This window comes from Rhinolophus ferrumequinum, chromosome 13 (assembly GCF_004115265.2).
Source record: "Rhinolophus ferrumequinum isolate MPI-CBG mRhiFer1 chromosome 13, mRhiFer1_v1.p, whole genome shotgun sequence".
In the NCBI taxonomy this organism is placed as follows: domain Eukaryota; kingdom Metazoa; phylum Chordata; class Mammalia; order Chiroptera; family Rhinolophidae; genus Rhinolophus; species Rhinolophus ferrumequinum.
Window position 1 is genome coordinate 38364434 of NC_046296.1, and position 24357 is coordinate 38388790.

The following is a 24357-nucleotide window of genomic DNA, read 5'->3' on the forward strand; positions in this document are numbered from 1 at the left end:
CAAAGAGTAGCTAAATTTTATAAACAATAGGTAAAGATGGAAGTCATGAAGCAAGCATTTTCTTTTACTGAATTTAAATTTCACTAAAGTTTTACGTTAAATTATTCAATACCCATAAGTTACTCAGTCACAACCATAAGAAGTTTCTATTTAATCAAGAGATGTAACGTTCTGTTTATTAGCTTAAAGTTCTAGATGTACAAAAACTATTCATATGAAACAGACATAGTGCTATTGATGCATGTCACTAATAGTATTCATTATTTTTATTTACATTTTTCCCCCTAAACAATGTTCAAAACATTTTCCCTAAATATTATAAAACAATGTTCAATGTTCAAAGCCTATTAACAGAATGTGTAGTTTTTGCCCAAACCAAGGGTCCAACTTAGGAATCTCAAAAAGTCAGTTCTAAAACAAACTATAGAATTTTATTTCTTCAAACTGAAAGTTCATCAAAATCTCGTAATTTAAAAACATACACCTAATACTTTGTTTCCCTAAATTCTTACCAGTAATAACCAACAATAAATCAAAATGAAAAACAGACCTCACTTATAATGGCAAAATATATAGAAAACATTTAAAAACAAAGTCAATTATATAGAACTTTGATAAAGATAACTGCATATAGGAAGATTTAAAATAATTGATGTGAAGAGGCAAACTATGACAAGAGAAAACTAAATCAAATATTAAGATTTCTAATGACTGTCCAATAGGAATTACTTTTTGAAAGAAAACAAAATGACTGAAGTTTAAACACAAAATTATGAAATATTTTTTTAAAAATAAAGCCTATCCTTACAGATATTAAGAACTATTAAAAATATGTGATTATATATAAAAGCATAATATAAGAGTTTTCTAAAACAAGATTTTAAAAAATTCAGTAAGTGAGATTGATATAAATTCCCAATTACTATCCACTTAATCAGATCATACCTTCATACACCATGTGACCACAAAAATAAGGAGGTAAAATCAAATAACAGAAAGTTAGCAAAAAAGAAAATAAAACATTTATCAATAACTTTCTCAATTTAAACTAACAAAATCAAAGACAGATTTAATTCTATATTAAAATTTTAAGTTTTTGAATAAACCTAACTTTAAAAAAAGGTTTTGCAAAATATGAAAATATAAAGGTCAATATTTTCTTTTATAACAGCACTTGTTTGCATGTATAAGAAAAACAGCAAGATCATTAAATGGGCAAGTATAAAAACATACAACTCAGATGAGAAAATAGGTAGTAAACAAACCCAAAGGAAAATGTTAGAAGTGCCATAATAATAAAAGACATGAATATTTAAGCACCAAAGATATGAATAATTTAAGATATTATTCTACAGCCTTTTTTCTTTTTTTTTTTTTTAGAAAAAAGAACCCACCAACAAATACTAATGAAGCTAAGTGAAATTGGTATACTCATTCATTTCTAGTGAGACTCTAAAAGTTGGTATAACCTTTGAAAAAGAAAAAAGCAATATACAACAAGACTCAGATATTTGTTATCCTCCTAGGCACAGCAATTCTCCTAGAAATCCAAACTAAGGAAATAATGCAACAGAAGCAAAACAACACAGGGATGAATAAAACCTCTGCAGATTTATTCGTTATAGTAAAACCCAGAAATAATAAAACATCACAATATTTGCACAATGGTATATCAATAGAATATTAAAGTTATTTAAACAGACAATGAAGGTGATCTAGAAACAAGGCAAGACTTATAATTCCAGGGGGAAAGAATAACACTACAATGGTTGACTGGCATGACTACAGAACTTGCCTCTTCCAATGAACCTAAGAGAAAAAGTGCAGCAGAGCCAAGTTCCTATCCTCATCCTCTCCTTCCAGAAACCCAATGGTGAGTCCATAAAGCCCTGAGGATTCTCACTAATAATCTAAATCTAGAGAGAAGCAAGTTGAGTGGGTATCCTTCCATTTTTCTTCCTTAGATGGGGGAATACTGTTTTGAAAGCTCTGCTGGGGAGACCCAAGTGGAACAAGGGAAAGTGAATGACTGGGCTCTAACTTACTAAAATAAATACTGTAAGGGTCACACATCAAATTGAGTATCCTTCAGGATTACATCACTCCTCCCAAACAATTTGGGGTAATAAAATTAGGGTTTCCAGGCAGGAATTCCCGCCCGTTCTTAGGAATTTTCGCTTTCCCGTTCCAGAATCCTGAGATATAAACTGTTTTCTGTTCTCCACGATGAATCGTTCCCACAAAGTGACGGCTGGTACCACCAACCACCTGGGTTCAAGGAGCCAATTTTCCCGATTTCCCGACCAACTTTTCTTGGGATTCGGAACGGAAAAGCTAAAAAAAAAAAACAATCCCAAGAACAGGCGGGAATTCCTGCCTGGAAACCCTAGCAATAAATAGGAAAAATGTCTAAGAGATACATTGTGAGTACAGTTATTTCCCATTGTGGGTATCACTGGGTTCCAGGAGCCGGTTTTCCTGATTTCCCAACCAACTTTTCTTGGGATTCGGAAATGGGAAAGCGAAAAAAATTCCTGAGAACAGGCAGGAATTCCTTCCTGGAAACCCTAAACAAAATATACCATCCAACGCACCCATTGCATTAGACTGCACAAAGAAGCTAGAACAAATTAAACCCAGGCTTGAAACTCTGAAATGGGAAAATGAAACCAAGAAGCAAAAAGAATGAGGAAGGGAGGTTAGGTCTTAACAATAGCATTAAAATACAAATAAATACAGCATCGCAAAGAAAAAAAAGAGATACTATTGAATCATATTACCTGTACTAACATAACAGAAAGACTTGATATAACCTGAGAGAACTCACATGAAAGCTAGAGATTAAAGTAATTGGAGAGGAGAAAATATGAAGGATACTATGTATCTTTAAAAAAAAAGCTCCACTACCCTAGAAATACTCAATAAAATATAAGCTTCCCCCCCAAAAAAAATGTATAGATTAAGAGAAAACCAGAGGTATGAGCTCCTGCAAAGTGGAGACTCCTCAGCATAAAGTCAGGCCAAAGGGGGGCATTTAAAAAACCCACCTCTTGATAAACAGCAACAATAGGGAAACCTGCATCTGTCAGCCTGGGCCCCTGGGAAAGGGAAGGCAGCATCTACTCCCTGACGATGTGTGACTAAAGGCCTGCCTTCACTGGGATTTGGATTTCAAACATCTACTATTGGTGTTGGCAGTGAAAAAGACTGCTGGTTGTTGGCCATTTCTATTATCTCCTCCTCCTACAGTGATGGAACTGACAAACTTTCACAGGACACATAACTACTAAGAACAAAGAATACATTTTGCAGCGTCCCTTGCAGCTAGGTGTGAGCATGATGAAATTCTGGCCAATAGAATGTGAGCAGAAATTTGTGCCATTTCCAGATTGTGTTGTCTTCTTTTCCCTTTGTCCTCTCCCATTGGCTGGAATGAAGGTAATACCTGTGCATAACTGTTCATAAGAGCACCATTCATAATAACCAAAAGATAGAAACAACCTAAATACCATCAACAAGTGAATAACCCATGGTATATCAAGACAATGGATTATTGAGCCATAAAAGGGAACGAAGAACTGCCATGTCCAACAATGTGGATGAACCTTGAACACATTATTTTAAGTAAAGGCGACAGTCACAGAAGACCACATACTGTATGCTTCCATTTATAAGAAATATCCAGACCTGAAGACCATAGAGACAAACAGTAGGTTAGTGGTTCCCAGCATCTGGGGAAATAAGGCAAGGGGAGTGACTGCTAATAGGTACAGATTTTCTTTTGGTGATAATGAAAATATTTTGGAACTAGATAGAGTTGATGGTTGCACAATTTGTAAATGTACTAAATGCTAGTGAATATTATACGTTAAAGTGGTTAATTTTATGTTATGTAAATTCACCTCAATTTTTAAAAAGTGGTAATAGATATATATGATGTCAGAAGGGCAATAGATTGGGGAAGGGGGGTTATCACTTTGTGAGGGGTGAAATACCTAACTATTGCATTGTTTTGTACACCTGAAACTAAAAAGGTGGTAATCATTGGAAAGGAAAATATATAATGTTCATGGATAGACAGACTCAATGTTGTAAAGACAGATTGTCTCCTAAGTTAATTCATATGCAATTTAATCAAAATACAGACATTATTTATAAAGTTTAGAAATAGCACATTTCATTGTAATGAAACACATGAAAATGATAATAAACACCAATTTCATGATAGCATGAATTTCTGTGCTGGGATGTGTGCAAACTGGACTCTGTAGTGAATATGTAAATGTTGATTATATTAGTGATTGTATGACAAGTACTTTACAACCAAAATTTTAAACTTTTAAATACCTCAAAAAGGAGAAAAGTGGGTGGAGAAATTAGTGGGGGAAAGAATGTGAGTAGGAAGAAAAAAGGGGGAAGGAACAAAAGTTTTATAAAAGCTCAGGGGCCAGACAGAGGAAAAGGGGGACAGGGAAAGTGGAGAAAGATAAAGAGGGGAAAAGATTAAAGGAGTGAACACCAAGTATGAGGAATTCTTCAGGCATCCAGGCAGAAAAAGTAAATCACCTGGAATGTAGGGTGGGTAGGGGTGGTGGTAAATCAAAGTGGTAACAGACATTTTATTAATACTGAATGTCGGAGGATTGTAGTGCATCACCCTCAAAGTTTAGGAAAGCTGTAAATAAAATAATCAAGATTTGTTCGAAAATAAAGCTAAAAGCCATGTATCAAGCATGAAATAATTCAAGGACTGTAATATCCATCAACATTTCATTAAAAAACAAAACCAAACAAACCCCAAAATACCTGAAAAACAAATCCAGCCAAATAAAAGTGAAAATCAAAAATTTTAAACCCAGGAATGGTAAGAAGGACTGATGGTGAGCACTGAATCCATTTATATATAAACATAAACATTAAACAACACTAGAAATTGCAATTATAGCTACAGGCATATTGTGCATATTTTAGACCTGAATGATGTAAAAATATAATAAAAACAAAGAAGTATGAGGAGAGGTAGAAGCACATAAAAGAGTGGTTAGTGCTCAATGTTTATAGCCGGGAACTAATACTGTCCAAAACTGAAACATGCCATTCAAAGAAATCTCCAATCTCTTCATTTTTTCTAATTTAGTTTCTTTAAGAAACTAAACCTATCTTTTAGATTATTTTCCCTCTCTGTGAAAATCATTCATTTGAAGTTCAATAATTCCTTCCATAATATTTTTTGTTACACTGAAAAACATTAAGTTGAATCTTTTCAAAATTAAAACTACAGCATAACCTCCTATGCATCTGTTTGTATATAACCATAAAAAGACCCTTAGCTGTCTCTCAATAGGGGTGCTACTGGCACTCTGATTGGGACAATACTTTGTTATAAGGGACTGAAACGCAAACCTTCAACACCAGTCCTTAGAACCTCCAACACTGCCCCTACTTGAGAACAGGCTAAATGTTTCTACGACTTTAAACTTTCATCTCTACCTTTCCGTGTTGTTTGAATGCTTTATATAGATACCAGTTTTACAACAGTGTTTTGTTTTGTTTTCTAAAGGGTAACTATAATCAAAAATATTGACATGTTTTGAGAATTCTAGATGGAAAAATATGAATACTTCTTTTTAAATTTTTTGTTTCCAAGAACATTTTAAAGCATTTATTATACATTATCTTTAAAACTTACATATACTCATACAATAATGATAGTTTTATCAGGATCATGCAATTTTAAAAAATTATTTTAATTTTTTTCTGTCCGAGCATTTAGTAAAAATTTCTCTAAAGTTACTACTTTTCCAATAATAAATATCAAATAAGTGTATATGAAAACTAATATTCAAATATAAAATGGTCAAAACACTATATAGGAAGTTTTCAAAATGTATTAGGTTGGTGCAAAAGTAATTGCTGTTTAAAAGGTTAAAAATAATTGCAAAAACTGCAGTTTAAAAGGTTAAAAATAACTGCAAAAACTGCAATTACTTTTGCACCAACCTAATAATACATTTCACTGAATCACCCAATCTAACTGAAATTATTTGCCTTTTAGTGAAAAATCATTATTTTTAAACCATGTCTTGGGGTGGTTTTGATCTACATTTACTTCAAAAATAGAAAATCTTTCTATAAGATTTATGGAAAGCAGCCACAAAAATACCTGAAGTGTTATACACAAAGCTAAGCCTAAAAAGAGAAAAAATTAACCCAACCACTTGTGTAATGACTGCTCCCTTCATCACGTAAACTCTAAGTGCACAGCTGGAAAACATGAGCAAAGCTTTCAGAAATCATATATGAAACAACTGCTATCCTCTTGAGATTTTCTCAAAGTGGCTCTGAGTCACGTAATTTTAAATGCCTAAATTCATTACAAATATCTACGACAGTGAAAGACTGAATTCACCTTATAACCTAAGACAAGTTTAAAGGTTTATAACTGAGAATAAAGATATTATTTACTAGGTCAACTCTCTTGAGAATCTAGAACAGGTTTCAGCTAGGAATCTGACTTATTTAAAAGACAGTATCATACTACAGAGCATGAGAGCCTATCGTTACAAGACAGTTATAGTTAGTTACACCCCTGGTGATCTATGCAACAGTTGTTCCCCTGCTTCCCCCTTTCGTGTATCTCCAACTAGAAGGACAACACAGCCCTAGTTATGTTAGGCCAACGATCACTAATCTCTATTTCTGGGGCCACAATCAGTGTTTAAATGGTCCCCCATCAAGGCAAACTGCAGGACTCTTACTTGTAATGTTGTATGTACTGTTACTGGTAGGTAGCCATACTAGGGCCAAATGAAGAACCAGATTTAGGTTGAAATTACAATCACAAAAAGATAGAACAGATCAAGAAATTAGCTCCTTTGGATGGCATCACTGAGCTGTAAAACAAGGAACTGTAATCAAGGAACTGTAAAACAAAGCCTGCCCTATCTCTAGACTTTTAATTTCATGCCCACAGTGTACTGAGTTTTAGATTGCCTGCAAAATTAGAGTCCTAGCTGGTATTAAGTTTAACCTCACTCTACTCAGGAAAAAAAAAAGGAAACCCAGAACGCTCATCTTAATGGCATAGTACTCAATGTTGAAGGGCCCAGAATATGCCACTTGAGAATAAAAATTAATTTGAAACGAAAGCATTTGAGAATAGACTGTTTCTGAGCTCTCTTACCTGCCTATAAGCAGAGCCTCTCAAAAGAACTCAATTGTCATAAATCTCTTCGTAGGGAGTTTCATAACCAGGAAAGTGGAAGCTGTATCTCCCATCTAGTCTCCAAAGGGCTCATGTATCTTTCCTACAAATTATTTGTTTTCCCATGTGTACCCTTCTCCCCGCCCCTTTCCCCTATTTAGACAGTATGAAGTCCTAAACTCTAAAAGCTTCTTTGAGTCACATTTTTCTGTGAACTCAAAAATCTGTCTGTTCTCCTATTAATCTGTGTGGAGTTTGTTTTTTTTGTTTTTTTGGTGTGTGTTTTTTTTTTTTTTTTGGTCAGTTTAATTCGTAGGCCCTCAAACACTGAACCTCCTTTTCCAGTCAATATTCATCTAATTGCACTGCTTACCTTCCCAAAATCCAGACACACTCTAATCCCACAGCATCAAGAATTAACACTTAACTACTATTTTACAATCAGAGTAAACAGGTATGTGTCAAGTATTTTAGGTCAATGTAAAAATCCTTAACCCACAATAGGGTAAGTTAGTATAATGGAGTTGGAGGAAGCATACCAGGTTGTTAATTTAACTTTGTTCATTTGAAAAAAGGAAATATTAAGACGGTTACTTTTGCCTCTATACTTGTTTGTATCATTTGTTCTAATACCATGTGTTATGTTTGTAAGTAGACAAGCATCAAATAAAGAAAAACACTTAAAACTTATATTCTGGTACTTTAAATACCATTTTGAAAAACGACCTACAAGCACATAAATGAAAACTACAAACGGGAGCCCATTAAATCACTAATGGCACATCATCGTTTGTGAGGGGAAGTTTAGCTTATTTACTGTCACGCAGGTACAGATCCCAAAGGATGGATCTATACAGTCAAAATACTACATAACAAGGAGGGAGGGAGAGAGAGAGGGAAAAAGAGAGGGAGGGAAGAAGAAAGAAATGAAAAGGCATAATACAAAGTAAAAGTATCTAAGATATTATTGTAGTGCTGTCTTTTTAAAAAGTATCATAGTAGTGGCTAATATCCTGCGCACAACAAAAGCAAACTGTTCACTGCAGGAAGACAGCTTTCACTGTCCAAAAGGCAGGGCATCCTTTGGGCAGGCTGTGAATGAGGATCTGTACCCCGACAGAGGGGCCACACATGGTAAGAAACTCTTAAACATTTTCAACCATCCAAAATAATTTTTGGCCAGATATTACCCAGTGATTGCCCAAGAGTGTAGCATTTCAGCTGGGTTACAAACCGGTGGGAAGAAAGTCAAACACGCATTGTCAAATGCACTAATGTATTAAGCAAGTAGTATTCAAAGTGTGGTCCCCAGACAAGCAGCACCATTTGGGTACATGTTAGAAACACAAGTTCTCCAGCCTCACCTCAGACCTATAAAAATGTGATTCTGGGGATGGAGCCCAGCCATCTATTTTAAAACACAAGGCCACTGGGTGACTCTGATACATGCTTAGTTTGAGACCCCCAGTATTAGGGCAAGGACATAGCAAACTAGAAGAATAAAGGTGGCCACATGGGCAAAATCAACTGCAGCATTTCAGCAGGACTTTGCCTGGCTTCTGGGTTCCTTTAAGTGTGTACAGCTGCAGAGACACTGAAAAGCTCAATTCTTACCATCCCACCTCCTTATTTTAGTCTGAGTTTTTGTTAACCACTGAGAACTACACCTTTACATGCTTTCATTTAAAGAAATGTTTACAAATATCCAACTCTGCCCACAGATAAGGCCACATCCTCAGCTGCAGGGAGTGGTGATGGTTTCAGCCTCCAGATGTCTCTGAAACAGTTTTTTTTGCCTCCCATTGATAAAAGTTGTGCACCTAAAATCATTCCACTAATAGCAACATTACAGAGGAAAACAATAGCTAAAATGAATGTTTTCCTACACAAGTGGTGAACAATCAAGTTTTTTGGTTGCTTACCCTACAAATAAATTGAAGATAGCCTTATCACTGACAAAATATCACCAGAAAAGTGAAGCATTTATACCTATACAAACACACACTCAGGCACTTCTAAAATCCAAAGAGCACAGAGTAAATAGCGTTTAACTTCTTTCAGCCTCAGTTAATAATCCAGAAAAACCAAAACAAATCAACTCACACAGGACAAATGTTAACTCAGATTCAGTCATTAAGAAGAATGCCAAAAAAAAAAAAAAAAAAAATCTAACAATTAGCAAGCCAAACTGTTACCTTTGTTTGAATAATGTGAGTACATATTTCCTGCATGATCATTTTTTAGCAGGAAATTTAGTGTGGGAAATTTTCAAAATATTTTTAAAGTCACATAATTTAACAATAGTACTACATTCAATGGCCCCCTATTAAATTTGTTCTATAAACAAACTTTTAGCAGACACAAAACTTTTACTGTTTCATAAATTTTGCCTTTAAATTCATTTTCATTAAGGATATTTTCAACTATTTCAGAGACTATTCCCACTTTATATTTACATATAAATCACTGTTTAAAATTGTTAAAGATCTGAGGATATAAATAACTTAAACCCCAAGTGTTCTTCTCAACTAACTAGAAATTTGGAACAAAAAGGTTATTTAGAGTCATGGCTAACTTTTTAGTTACATCAACAAGCATTTAGGAGACACACACATACTCCACCCTCCTCACCCAAAGACCTTCCCTATGTGGAAAGTAAACAAAAGAGAAGTTATCTTCTCGTGTTCCGTCTTTACCTCTATCCTCTTTCCTTTTCCAGTAACTATAATTTTCCTTCTCTCTTAAAATTCAACAAAACTCAGCTTGCATATGTGAAATCTTTTATTTATGAGGTGTCCTTTCACCAGGCCAGTTATGCCCAATATTCATTTCCTCTTTTAATTTTTCTTAATTTTTATCTACTGCAATGATGTAAAAAACAAAAACCTTTTCCCATCTATCCCTTAACCTTACATCTGATATCTGAAAGGTGCCTCACAAAAGTGCCAAAATTACATACTAAAAAGAGAAATGAAAAGTTTTCTGATATGCCTCTGCTTTTCAAAAATATTCTGCTGCTTGAATTAAAGAGTATATTACATACCTGATCCATATCTAAAGTTGTCTCTATCATTTCCTGAAACTTGGAGAAATCAGAGCGAAGATCAATAAGAGGAGTCACAAAAACTGCCAACAACAATGTCTGATGTTTTCCTAAAAGAAATCAAAAAGAAATATAAAGGTCCCATTTTTAAAAATATAAGACTACAGATCACAAAAATCTGCCTGAGATAATGAGCATCATTTAATCCAAAAGCACAAATAGCACAGCAGGTCTCCAAAGTTACTATTTACCCAGGTATTTTCATTCCAATGTGCTCAGTACTTGTTTTACAGAAAGGGAGTTGATCTGTCACCCAAAGCTTCCTACCACGGTAATAAAGCACTGCCTCTCCCATCTGTTTGTAATCTCCCTCGGAAGGAGTACTAGAGACAAGAGAGGTGACATTAACTATAACTAAATAAACTGCATTTCTTTGTAGTTTTAGTAACTCTTTTAGTAACTCAAGTCATTAAAATAAAATACCTTTAACTTACTTATATCCCTAATTTCCATTAACAATACTACAGTGTTCCAATAACAGATTAAATGAAGACAAGTATTTACACTGGAACTTTGCTTGATGCCGCTTAAGAGTACACGCTGGGGAATTATGCGAGGAGTAAGTGAAGTAACAGTCTACTGTGTAAAAAACACGAGTCAAGACCTAGGCGTCAATCCCAGCTCTGCTAGCTACTGGCTTTGTGATCTGAAGCACGTACCTCTGAGTCCCCTTTTCCTTGTCTATTACGGTGGGAGTAACAAAAATAACTACCAAGAAGATGAATAAATGAGGTAACTTTACACAACATTTAGTATAGTGCTTAACACTTAACAGGAGCTTAAGTGTCAATGTATTACTGTTATACTCTTACACTGCAAAGGATTTTTTTTCTGCTCCTATAAATTCTCTTAGAAGAATTCTGCAACTGACTTCTAGCACTCTGCATTACACCCGTAAACAATAGTTCCCAACCTCTTCCAGAAATATCAGTAGTAGCTCTTGATTGAAAAAAATGATGAAAAACTACTATGAACTCAACAAAATTGTTTTAAGAATTTGTTTTATTGTTAATCACAGCAGCATCTATACGTATTTAGAAAATAGTACATATGTGTGAAACAGTATTTAGACAGCCGATAAACAACACGTAGCCCACCTAATGTCTGTTGTGCTACAACGCCTGGTTCTTTATTCTGAATTAGCTCATACGCCATTAGTAAATAGGGAACAACACCAGCAAAACACAGAGGTAGCACTGATTCACGAATTTTTTTCCCCAGCCCACTAATGTTTTGAAGTGATCAAGAGCAAATCTGCACACAAGTAAAGAGTAAGCTTAGCAATATATGAAGACCTCAGAGTAGTTGGCTTAATGTACTCCACTATGTTAAGACATGCAGGAAAGCTGAGTATAGATAAAGGGTGCAAAAACATTTGAGGCGTGTAACTTTTTTTTTTTGACTGAATTCTATACCCTGGATCAGATTTTTAACTTTGATGAAGCTGATCTTTATTAGAAGCAAATGCCCTCAAAGGGCATCTCAAAGAAGGAAACAAGAGCCCCAGACTTCAAGGTTGCAAAGAGTCATCTGACGCTGGTGCTGGGTGCAAATGCAAAGGAGGTTCATGTAGGCTACCTTTTTTCTTAAAGTTTGTAACGCTTTCGTTAGTAATCATTTAACAAAATTCATATATTTTGAGGTCTACCTTAACCCTATTTTTATTATAAGGTCTGTTTATGGTTCTACCACATGACGTTAAAGGTGAGGTTTTCCAAGAATACATGTGGTGTTTTTACAGAACTACCTGTTAAGAAGCTTCAGAACTTGTCACATCCTCAACATGTCCTCTAGTCCCTCAGACACACTGACTTACCTTGCTACAGTTCTTAGATTCGATAAAGCCCCTTCTGCACTCCCTGCTCCTTATCCTGAAAGCTTTCACTAGCACCTTAAATTCTTTCTCCTGTTTGTAATTTGTACTGAACCCCAGTGGCCAATTTCCAACTGGGTTTTTTTTTTCAATTGATTATGGTTTTTTAATTAAAAATAACAGCTTCATCAGGCTATAATTCATATACCAAAAAAATCCTACATTTTAAAGTGTACGATTCAATGGTTTCAGGTATATTCACAGATTTTGCAACCATCGCCACAATCTATTTTATTAGAACACTGTCATCACTCCCAAAAGAAACCAGGAGCCCTGTACTTAGGGGCAGTAACTTTCCATTTCCCTCCAACCTCCTGTCCCTCCTCCAAGCCTAGGTAACCACTAATCCACTTTCTGTATCTACAGATTTGCCTATTCTGGACATTTCCTATAAATGGATCATTATTGTGAAAGCCTTCTTTCACTTAGTGTAACATTTTCTATAATGTTTTCAAGGTTCATTCACACATATTGTACCACCATGCATCAGCACTTCATTCCTTTTTATTGACAAATATTCCATTGTGTGGATATACCACATTTTATTTATCCACTCATCAATTAATGAGCACCAGCTGCGTTCTGACAAACTCCATTCTCCAGCAGTTACCTCAGCCTAGAAAACCTTACACAATCTATCCCAGGGTCTTAACCCAAGGACCACAGACCCTTGAATTCATAGTACATAAACACAGAAGGGAAGTACACTTCATCTTCATTTTCCCTAACCTCTAACTAAAACCTAGCATTTCCTTCCATCAGCGTAGGAAGTAAACCACAGTAGTATTTGCCAGTACCTGTGTCTGTCATCAATCAAAATCTCAGGTATCTTTTCAGATCATATTATAGTTTTTGGAAATAATGAAGTATCATTTAAATTCATTAGTTCAAAATTAAAGTTAGTAGAACTTCATTCAGATCATGTTATTTAATATGTTCATAAAAAGGATATTTATCAAGAATTTGCTTTATATTTATAAATGTACTTCAATATAATTGGTTTCCTTTGTAACTCTATGTGTTTTATGCATTTAAAACCACCATTTTCTCAGGTCTCATTAGAAGCCAAAAGGGTCCATGGCACAAAAAAAGTTCAAAACCTCAGATAGGCCTTGCCTCTCTGGCCTCAACTCCTCCCAACGTCGCCCTTATTCTTCATCTCCATGCTTGACCACCCTAGCTTTCCTTCGTCCTTCAACAAGTCAAGCCCATGTGCCAGCCTTAGGCACTTGCACTAGCTGGTCCCACTAGCTTCCCTCAGATCTCAACAGCAGGTACCTTTCTCATCATTCAAATTTCACTGTAGACAGCTATTCCTTAGACAGGAATTCCTTGACTACCAGACTTAGTGGCTCCCTAGCCCCCACCACGTCACTGTATCACATCAACATATTGTGCTTTCTTCATTGTACTTATTACTATTTAAAATTCTTGTTCAGTGATTGTTTGTATCCCTCCACCCTTCCACTATTACAGAACATCCATAAGAACAGAGACCTTATAAGTTTTATCTACCATAGTACCTCCTAGAACAATGCCTGGCACTACTGTGTTTCCCCGAAAATAAGACCTAGCCAGACAATCAGCTCGAATGCGTCTGTTGGAGCAAAAATTAATGTAAGACCGGGTCTTGTAGTAAAATAAGACCGGGTCTTATTTAATGTAAGACCCGGTCTTACATTAATTTTTGCTCCAAAAGACATATTCGAGCTGATTGTCCAGCTAGGTCTTATTTTCAGGGAAATAAGTAGGCAATCGGTAGTAGGCAATCAATAACTATTTGTTGAATGAATGACCTCATGAAGGAAGGGAACAAGAGACTGATGAAAGAATCAATCACTGGTCATTAATTAGCTTTAATACACACAACACTCATCCAGCAAGGATACCAAAGATCACACAGAGAGACACTGTTAGCTTCTTAATCTAGTCATTACATAATTTTTGTAAAGAACTCCAAATTCACTGTCAACAGCCAGATTCATATATAACTCCCGCAAAATTTCACTTTTAAGAATGCTGCAGTGCACCTCATCAATCGCTGCAATAAGCCTAACTACTTACATTCCTGTAACAACCTAAAGCATAATTTAATCACTGTTAAATGCTTCATCATCATTTACTATGATAAAAATCATAACATATTCCAGGATAAATCGAAAGCCCGTGAGTCTATCGCGAGTTAAGTGGCTCATTAAACTATACCCCTGGAAGGCTGCCCAGACCAACTTCTAAATCTAAACCGTAACTGATGTATCAACACTAATTCTGAGACTTATTTTCTCCATCTTACCTATGTTCATGCCTTATTCATAGACGCAAGAGAAATACTAAGGAGACCGCCTTTAGTGAATTTAGAACGTGCAAGTGGCAAAACACCAATGAAAACTACTTTGGCATGTGTATTATCAAAAAACAGTGTTGCATTCTCTTGCTATAGCTCTTCAAAATTTTCCTTTTGTAACATCTATCAAAATTATATTTTTGGAAGATGCAATATACTGCATGCTGAGCAGTTAATAATATTTATTGTGTATTTGAAAGTTGCTGAGAGTGAATCTTAGAAGTTCCCATCACAAGAAAACAATTTGTAACTCAGTATGATGATGGATGTTAACTAGACTATCATGACAATCATTTCACAACATATACAAGTTCGCATCACTGTGTTGTACGCCTGAATCTAATATGTCAATTACATCTCAACTTTTTAAATTCTATGTTTGTGTAACTACTTGTCGAATGTCTGCTGCCCTTGCTGTTTATAGGCAAAGAGAAGACAGTTTTGGCATCCGAGCACAGCCTAAGCAACCAGCAGTGTGGTGAGTACTCCAGTGTTTGCTGAACCTTGTTATTTGTTTCTATTTCCTTATCTTCTGTAACAGCCTCTGGATCCTAGTTCTTTGTTATGATGTAAACAAAGAATTAATTTTTGCCTTTATCAGCACAGAGACTATAAAGTCTTAACATACATAACACTGTAAGCTTTCAGAATCTCTTAAATGACAAAGGGAAGACAAAGCATCTTGAAATCCTGGCACAACCATTCATAATTAAGTAGTTTCCCATTCTCACACTGCTAAATTTTCAGTTTCCCCTCTCACATGTTAACACTCTCTCCCCTACATTAAATGGTACCTTCATTCACAAAGAAGTTACTGAGTCCCTACTGCGTGTAAGGAACTGGGCTAGAATACTCACTCATTCCTCATGCACATGCTGTGTACTCTTAGGGAGATGGGGTAGGGGATGGGAGAGATGACACAGCCATCAAACAACTAATTACAAAGAAGGGTGGCAAGTATAATGATAGGGAAAAGCAGGGTTCTTTGAAAACACATAACCAGGGCAGGAGTGTACCCAAAAGTAGGGACAAGGTAAGCTTTCCCAAAGAAATAAGTTTTAGGGGCAGCCAGATGGCTCAGTTGGTTAGAGCACGAGCTCTCAACAAGGTTGCCGGTTCAATTCCCACATGGGATAGTGGGCTGTGCCCCCTTCAACTAAGATTGAAAACGGCGACTGGACTTGGAGCTGAGCTGCGCTCTCCACAACCAGATTGAAGGACAATGACTTGGAGCTGATGGGTCCTGGAAAAACACAGTTCCCCAATACAAATTAAATAAATAAATAAATAAGTTTTAAAGTGAAATCCAAAGATGAGAACAAACCCAGGTAAGACAGAAAGGACAGATGTCTGCATCTAAAGGAACAGCACACACAAAGGCCTGCAGAAGAAACTGTGCAGCATATGTGACATCGGATGGATGTTCAAGTTCATTTGGACTGATGCAAAACACAAATGCAATTTGCTTTTTCAAAGTGCAGACCTTCCTCCATCATAAAATTTAGTAAATATTTAGCATTTTTTCAATGAAAGTGTGTCCAAGTACATAGTAGGATTGTTTGTTTCAGTTTTCTACAATTTACTATGTAATTATTTGTTTTTATATATACAATGTGTGTACGTACACGCATGCGCACGCACACACGTATGCACTGAGTCACAATGAAAATATAACCAAAACAGAAACACCAGCAATGACTACTAGGAGGGAAAGGACAAAGAGAGAGGCAAGGGCAAAAATTCATGAGGGGTCTTTTAAGCCAGTTTAGACTTTAATCCTAAAGGCAGTTTAAAAAAAACAAAACAAACCCAACGGGTTTTAAGCAGATTAATGACATATTTATATTTGAGAAAGACCGTTGGCTGGAGCAAAGAGAATGGGTTAAAGGGAGCCAAGACAAGGGGCAGCAAGAGGAACAGGAGGCTGGCAGTAGTTCGGGTAAGAAACAACTATAGCCTGAACTGGGGTGCTAGCAGTGGGATGGAAAGTTGTCCAAGGTGAAGAATATTTATGATGTGTTATCATTAGGACTTGGTGATTGAGTGAATGCAATGACAGGGAGGAAAGGAATAAAAGCTGATTCCCCAGGCTTAGGTACCTGGGTAGATAATGGGGCCATTTACTGAGAAAGAGAACTCTAAAAGTAGAGTTTAGAGAGATGAATTCAGATTAGACAATGAAACAGGATCATCTGGGAAATCCTCGGCCAGAATTCCCATACAGCAGTATTGGACGATCTAACCAACAGCAGTCCACTTTAGTCACAACCATGAGTTCATTAGCTCATCAGAATATCAGCCAACCATTCTGCTTCATTTATCTGCAACTTGCTGGGCCCCTTTAGCATCTGTGCTTGCCATGCCTGGTCTTATCCACAAGACAGCCACCAACTATGCCACAGGCCCCTAAAGAAACCTCAAAGAAACTTCCCCACCTCAAAGAAGCCTTTTCTAGACCTGTGTCTGGCAAAACTAAGGTTGCTAAGCTGATTGTCTACTCATGTAACTGCATTTAATTTATTGTAACTGTCTTCTCAAATCATTTACATTTTATTTAAAATCACTGAGAAATAATTGGAAATGACTGGCAAAATAATTAAGAAAAGACACTAAGACTTTCTAATCAGGTTAAACGAGCAAGTAGCACTAGTTCTGGTAGCATATGTGAAGTACCTCCTTACAGGCGCCCTCCTGACACCTCAGATCCAAGGCCTAGCACTAGCCACAAGTCTGTTGAATCTGACTTTTCTAAATAGTCTGTATGACTGAGAAAAATCAACCTGAAGTCTAAATTAACCATGAAGTTAATGTTAACACTTTTTATTCTATTAAATATTTTGGTTAACAGGTAATAAAAGGACGTATTCCAATTACCAAAGACTTAAACAATTTATTCTATGCCCACATTCCCTTGACTAATTTTACACAAATTCTTTGTGATATTAATTCCAATCCAGACATTTTATTAAGTATAATTAAACTTTATCTGACCCTTTTAATATATTTATGAAGTGGATTTTAAAAATCCATGTAAGTGGGAAAAAGGCTGGTTAAGATACTGCTAATGAAAGTTTTCAGTTTTCACACAAAGATGAAGCTGGATCCAATAAATTATCAAATTAGCAAAGAAGCCAACAACAGAAATGCAGGTGAATCACAGCAAAATATCAAAATAATTCAATCGCTCTAAATAATGGCCTTCAACATAAGGCTGTCTCTGTTCTTCTTTTGGTGTCACTGTATTGGCCCGTTACCCTTCCTCACAGCCCCTGCCCTCTTCCTTTACTCATCTTCTTTTCAAATTCTATGGTCATGTCATTCCTTTTGTTAGGCTCAGCCACTTGACCTGGTTCCCCCATTTGTAAGTAATACTTTCTCTGTAATACTTTTTCCTTTACTGCTAGTCATTCTGACAAAATAGTACTTTTCTTTTCTAAGCTAACTTTTTTCTTCTGATGCCATTGATTATTTGAGTATCATTTTATATTCATGTTAGCCCCAACTTTGTGAGATTATTTTTCCTTCCTCTCAGCCATCACTTACAACAATTTTCTCATCTCATTTTTTGATAGAGCAGTTTTAACGTCTACTTTCCTCTCTTCCCATTATTAGTTAGATAATCACCTGCAATATCGTCAGTGTCCATCACCAATGATAAAAGCTTTCACATTACAATTACATTCTTGGGCTAAAAGTCATAGTTATCCCTGTGTCTCTGTCACTCCATTCAAATGACCCAGATCCCAATAAACATTTCCAACAAAATGTACTAACTAATCACCATACCAAAAAGCAAATGGTCAATGTTGGTGAGGATGCAAAGAAATTTTCCTGTGAACTTTATGACAGGAACTGTAAATTAGTACGATCTTCCTGGAAAAACAAGTTGTGAATATATAAATATTTGCCACTAAAATGCAGACCAAAAGGGAAAACTGGATGCAATTTTCTGCTTTCACCTAGTGTTATCCACAGATAGAACTGTGCATAAGCAATGCAAAATTCACATTAAACTCAAATTATTCCCTAATATATTAACCACATTGGAACAAATCTATGCTTTCAAAATAAGTGGTACAGCAGAACTGACTACATATAATTTTGTTTAAAGCCTGAAACAACATATACCAAAATGTGAATGATTATCATCTTTGGATGGCATGGTAATTACCTGCAAAGAATTTATGTTGCTTTTATAAACTGATAAAGATGAAAATCAAAGAAAATATCTCCAAAATACAAAATCCAACCAAATCTTAAACAGTGGCTTCATAGGCTGAAGTTTAAAAAGTGCTAAATTAGTAAAGCAGATTCCTTTCCAGAAATGCCAAATAAATTGATCTTATATTCTCTTCCATTCAGAAGGAAACTAAGCAATCAAATAAAAAATGCGATTACTTATTAGATTTGCTTACCATGTTACTTGTGTTAAAAGAGCAATGGAAATAAAACACAAGGTGCTATAGAAACCAGAGAAAGAAACTTTCAGCTCTGTAGAAGGCCAGAGCTCATTGTTGAAAATACTAGTAGGGGCTCATCACGTGGACGCAGTAGTAAAAGACATTTAAGACGGGAACAAACACACACAAAAGCGTAACAGGGCACAGCATGTCTCGAGACTGAAACTACTGTACTGGGCAGAGGGTGTAGGTGAAGAAGCGCAGGGAGGCTAGAGAGAAAGCAGCAGCAAGGCTGTGTGAAGGAACAAGGACCTTTTCCTGTAGGTTATGGGAAACAAAGTGTTCTGAAGTGAAGGAGGGGGGATGTCATGTCAGACGTGCTAATGAGATTACTATGAGTTCACTGAGGAGGAGGCACAGACCAGGACAGGGAAACTAGCAAATGGAAGGTGTCTGAGAAGTATACGAAACAGCAACAGATGATCAATTAATTGGATACGGGGAGAGGGAAGAGTTATAAACCTCAGGATGATACCTGTTACAATAAAATACATCAATAAAATAATCTGCATACTTAAGAGTTGTTTCAAGCACTATCAGAAATTTGCCCTAAATGTATAATACCATTGTTTAAGGTTTTACCTCAACTTTTCAATTTTAAGAGGAATGAGAAATAAGGAGGCCAAGTGTATCTTTCAAATAGCTATTTCTGATAGGCTAAAGATGATTTAGAGAGCTTTTATCACACAGTGCAAATCTACTTTCCATCCTGTTGCTGCCCTCTGCTGACTCTGAATTTATTTTTTTTCAGTAACATCATCACTAAATCTAAAGTTAACCAAAAACCAAAAACATCACAAGATGTCAGAATTTCTAGCAATATACTAATATATTTTAAAACTTCTACGTCATGAGTTTGCTTCTAAAGACAGGCATTTGGTTTATTTTCTTCATATATTAGCCCTACTTTTGGCTTTCTGATTCAGTAGGCTAAGGGGGTATGCTGAACTCTGCAAAATGCCATTCCATTGTTTTGTTAAAATTCCAGAGGTCAGACCAGTTCCCAACGATTATGGTGCACATAGGGTACCCAATGTTGTTTTAGAAAGAGATGAACACAGCTCTCAGCACCACACCACCTGGAACAGTCTCCATCCTCTAATATTTTCTAGGATAAGTGACTTCAAATACCTTCACCGGACATCAGTTGCCAAACAGGCAATGTGAAGCATTTGATTTAGATACTGTTATGCTCTCTCACAGGTCTATATAACTTAAGTGTACAAAAGCAGTGAATTGCTGACGTGTTGCAAAACTCATCAAATTCATTAGGTCACACATTAGCAGGGGAGTTGAAGAAGAGAGCCAAGCTACTCTCAACCCCAACTCCGGACTTCCATGCTTATCCCAGGGACTGAGAAAGGTTACCCAAGGAATGTGTGGTGAAGTATTTACCTTTTTAATGGTGGGGGGGAGGGTGAAGGGTTAACATATGCTTTTGAATATCTGATGAAACTTACAGACCTTTTCTCCAGAAAAAATACATATATGCAAAATTTTGCAAAACATTTCAGGACACTTCTAGGAACTCATTCAGAATCCCAGCTGTAAAGCGCCTGATATTGAGTGAAAAAAGGACCAAAAATAGAACCGGGGGGGGGGCAAAATGGGGGGAGAACTCAAGCAAAATGTAAAAAACATGATCCAGCAATTCTTTTTAAGTTTTTTAAAATTTAAGTGTGTTTTTCCAGGATCCATCAGCTCCAAGTCAAGTAGTTGTTTCAATCTCATCATGGAGGGTGCAGCTCACAGTGGCCCATGTGGGGATCGAACTGGCAACCTTATTAAGAGCACCGCCCTCTAACCAACTGAGCTACTGGCCGCCCCCTGATCCAGCAATTCTCATTCAGGGTGTGTTTGCGTGCGTGCGTGCGTGTGTGTGTGTGTGTGTGTCCGAAAACAGCCAAGAAATGGAAACAACCTAGTTGTCCATCAATGAATAAGTGGATAAAGAACAAGAGATGTATACATACATACATACATACATACATACACACACACACACACAGGAATATTACTCAGTTATAAAAAAGGAAATCAAATACTGTATGATCTCACTTCATATGTGGAATGTAATAAAACAACTCATAAAAACAGAACAGATTGCTGGTTGCCGGAGGAAAAAATGGGTGAACTAAAAGAGTAGATCTTAAAAGTTCTCATCACAAGAAAAAACAAAACTTGCAGCTGTGGGTGATGGACGTTAACTAAATTTTTTGTGGTACACCTTAAACAAATAAGATGTTATATATTCATTATATTTCAAGAAAATTGAAGAAAAAAAGATTGTCAACAATGAAACCTGGTAAGATGAGAAATGGACCACTTTCACTGAATTTAGCAAGCAGCAGTCACTTAGCAAATGCCCTTTCAGCACTGTGGTCAGGGCTGGAAGCCAGTTGAGTGAATGAAAAAGACAGAAATGCAGGCTTTCAGAAACCTGCCTGGGAATGGAAAGAGAGATAGGAGGCACGAGGAGAGGACACAGACACAAGGATGCTTTTTTCAAAAAATAGGATAGATGTGAACTATTTTTACAATGCTTTCTGTGGTAAAGAGCCAGTAGAGAGGTGAAAGGGAAACGGGAAATAAGAAGTAAAGCGGTGGGGATGGAGACATGGGAGACAGAAAATTAAGGGAGTTCCTAACTCAAGGTCAGTACTTTCTCAGGGAAATAAAAGGATATTTATTTACTCTGAAAGGGAAAAGACATGAGAAAAGGTTCCAAAGAGCTGGTGTAAGTGGTAAGAGTGAATTAGAGAGCCTATTTCTATAACTGTACCCTGATTATAACCCCAAGAGTGGTCAATGCCCTCGCTTCCAGTTGGCACTGTTGGAATGGGGCTGGAAGTTATGGAATCAGAAAAGCATAGAAGTAGAAGATAATTTAAAAAATGAGGAAATTGAGGCACAAGGATAAATCGTTGCTAAGCCACACTAAACAAGTGTGAGAATTGAAAAAAAAACCCTCATTTTCTTTAATTCCACTTTGGTGGAACTAAATGCAGGTATTTAAGTCTCATCAGTCTAATAAGGAGCCTTGACTAGAATGGAAATAGTTTTTATACACTGGTACTTTGAAAAGATAAGCACCTAGTTATCTTTTTACACTTTGCTAGATAAATAAGGGAAAAGGTTACTACCATAAAATACATATTAAATCTATACTTATTTTGTATCCTGTCATCATAAAGTTGTTTCTATAAATCTATCTGCAAAAGAAGAATAAAGTTTTCTCATAATATTGAAAGGTTTGTTTTCATAGTTCTAAGAGATGTTGCTTTTTAACTCAAACTTAAAATGCTTTATGTATTAGGCATATGGCTCTATACTTACTAAAATATTTACTGTAGAAATTTATGTTCAGTTAAGAACTATGCAATAACTATCATTAACTATATGTGACTCTGCTCACTTTATTCTGATAAATTCACTTTGACTGCACCTGTCAGAGAGCATGAAGACCCTGTCTTAACTTTCTTTCATAGGGGTGCGGGAAAGCTTAATTCCAGCAGGCCTGGAATTAGCCGGTGCCCGTTTTCTTCAAGTTCCTGCATGGCAACAACCCCTGGTCAAGGCAGGAAACATACTAATTGCGTTGGTTTGTAAGATATTCAGGGTGGCCTGTTCATCTTTTTAGCATTATTTATTATGATTGCTCATTTGTCAGTGAGAACCCCAGAGGGCTCTACTGTAGAACCTAGTTACAGGTCAGAAATGTGGCCATGAGGCCAGTAAAATAAGTATTAAAAAGCCCAGCCAAAACTCCATTTTTGGCTCCCTGGTTCCAAGGCGCTCTGCACACATTGGTCCCTGACCTGAGAAGTGCACGTCACCACCGCGCTTTCAAAAGGAAGGACACTAGGGAGAAACCTATACCTGCCCTCTCTGGCTCCCTTGCATGAGGGATGCATATCCTTGTTAGTGCTGCTGCTGGACTGTATCCTTGTCCTATAACAAACTGCAGATTTGTAAGCACCCTCATTCGGGATCCTGTGAGTCTTCTTTAGCAACTGAACCCCGTTCAACTGGCATTGTTACTATTAATAAACCCAGTAACCCTAACATTCATTTCTAAAATGCAATTTTCTAAGTTGTCCCATGACTTCTGTGATGTAGCTATAGCTCAATACAAACCTGTTGTTAGAAAAACTTAGAATGAGTCACCAGAACCACATGTGCTATACGTAAGGGCAGTACATTTGCTAAGTACATCGAGTGAAGAAAAATAAAAACAACATCATTTTACCTTCATATTTTTCCAGAGCCCCAATAACATGAGGGAGTTGATTTATACCCTGATAGAGTCGGTAACAATCTTGTAAGTTGGCTGCTTGTCTTTGAAATTTCTTGGCAAGTCTGTTGAGATCTGGGAATCGACGAAGTAAATCTTCTTGTAAACTTTGCCTCAATTCTGCATCTTCTACAAAAGCTTCCACTAAATTTAATCTGAAATAAATTACACTAGAGTTAATCATATTTTAGTATAAAATTAAAATTTGTCAACCAGGTACATAAACCAGCTAAATGAACTAAAAATTTGCAGTAAGAAGCTTGAATCTATTCTGAAATGTTAGCTTTTTACAGAGGATGGAAAGCTCTGTAACACTGATGTAAGTAAGCACTTTCTAATTAGTTAATAACCAAATTAATGTTAAGTACTATCTTAGGATACTGAAATATACCCAATTTTTTTTTGACTTTCATCAAACTGATATTTCTTAAATAGAAGAATTTCATTATTGGGACACCGTTGTTACTGATACATACTACACATGTAAACTATAATCTTTAATGAAACAGAATTACAATTCAAGAAGATTGCCAAATCCAATACTTACTCTATCAGGTCTTATAAATTGCCCCAGGTTGAGAACCACTGGTTTAAAGGAATCTGAATAAAAATTCACTTTTTAAAAGATGAAAAGAGAAAAACAACTAAAACTCTATACAATGTCAATACCTAGGCAGCTGGCAGCAGACTTATTTGTTGTAGCCAATGCCAAATTATTGGGAAAATATTCTACTACCAAGCTTGTATTATGAACCAGTCACTGGGGCTATAAACAAACATCAAAAATTATTCACGGACTTACTGCTCCAAAAAAGATTTCTATGGCATGTACTCTGCATTTGAAAAAAACGAAACAATGAGGAACGGATGCAGCTAAGTCACAAATCCAATAAAGCAAATGTGGGCCTTTCTAGCTAAGCCTATGGCTCTACTTGGGCTTTTCCAAGTTTGGTCCAAGATCACCAGCATCAAAATCACTAGTACGTGGATAATAATACAGAATCCCTGGGGGAGGGCCCCAGCTGTTAAATTTCAATGAGCTTTCCAAGACTCTGATGCACACAAGAAAATCCTGAGCT

The 24357-nt window shown here is 36.3% G+C and overlaps 1 protein-coding gene across 1 annotated transcript in view; it reads right to left on the minus strand.

The window, feature by feature from the left end:
- The window catches only part of MSH2 (mutS homolog 2), a 63108-nt gene that overhangs the window by 14104 nt on the left and 24647 nt on the right, over nt 1-24357 (minus strand). The window contains exons 7-8 of the mRNA XM_033125347.1: nt 23234-23433; nt 10248-10357 (exon numbers count right to left, since the gene is read on the minus strand). Of these exons, the coding sequence (XP_032981238.1) occupies nt 10248-10357; nt 23234-23433 (310 nt within the window). The remainder of the gene's footprint in view (nt 1-10247; nt 10358-23233; nt 23434-24357) is intronic.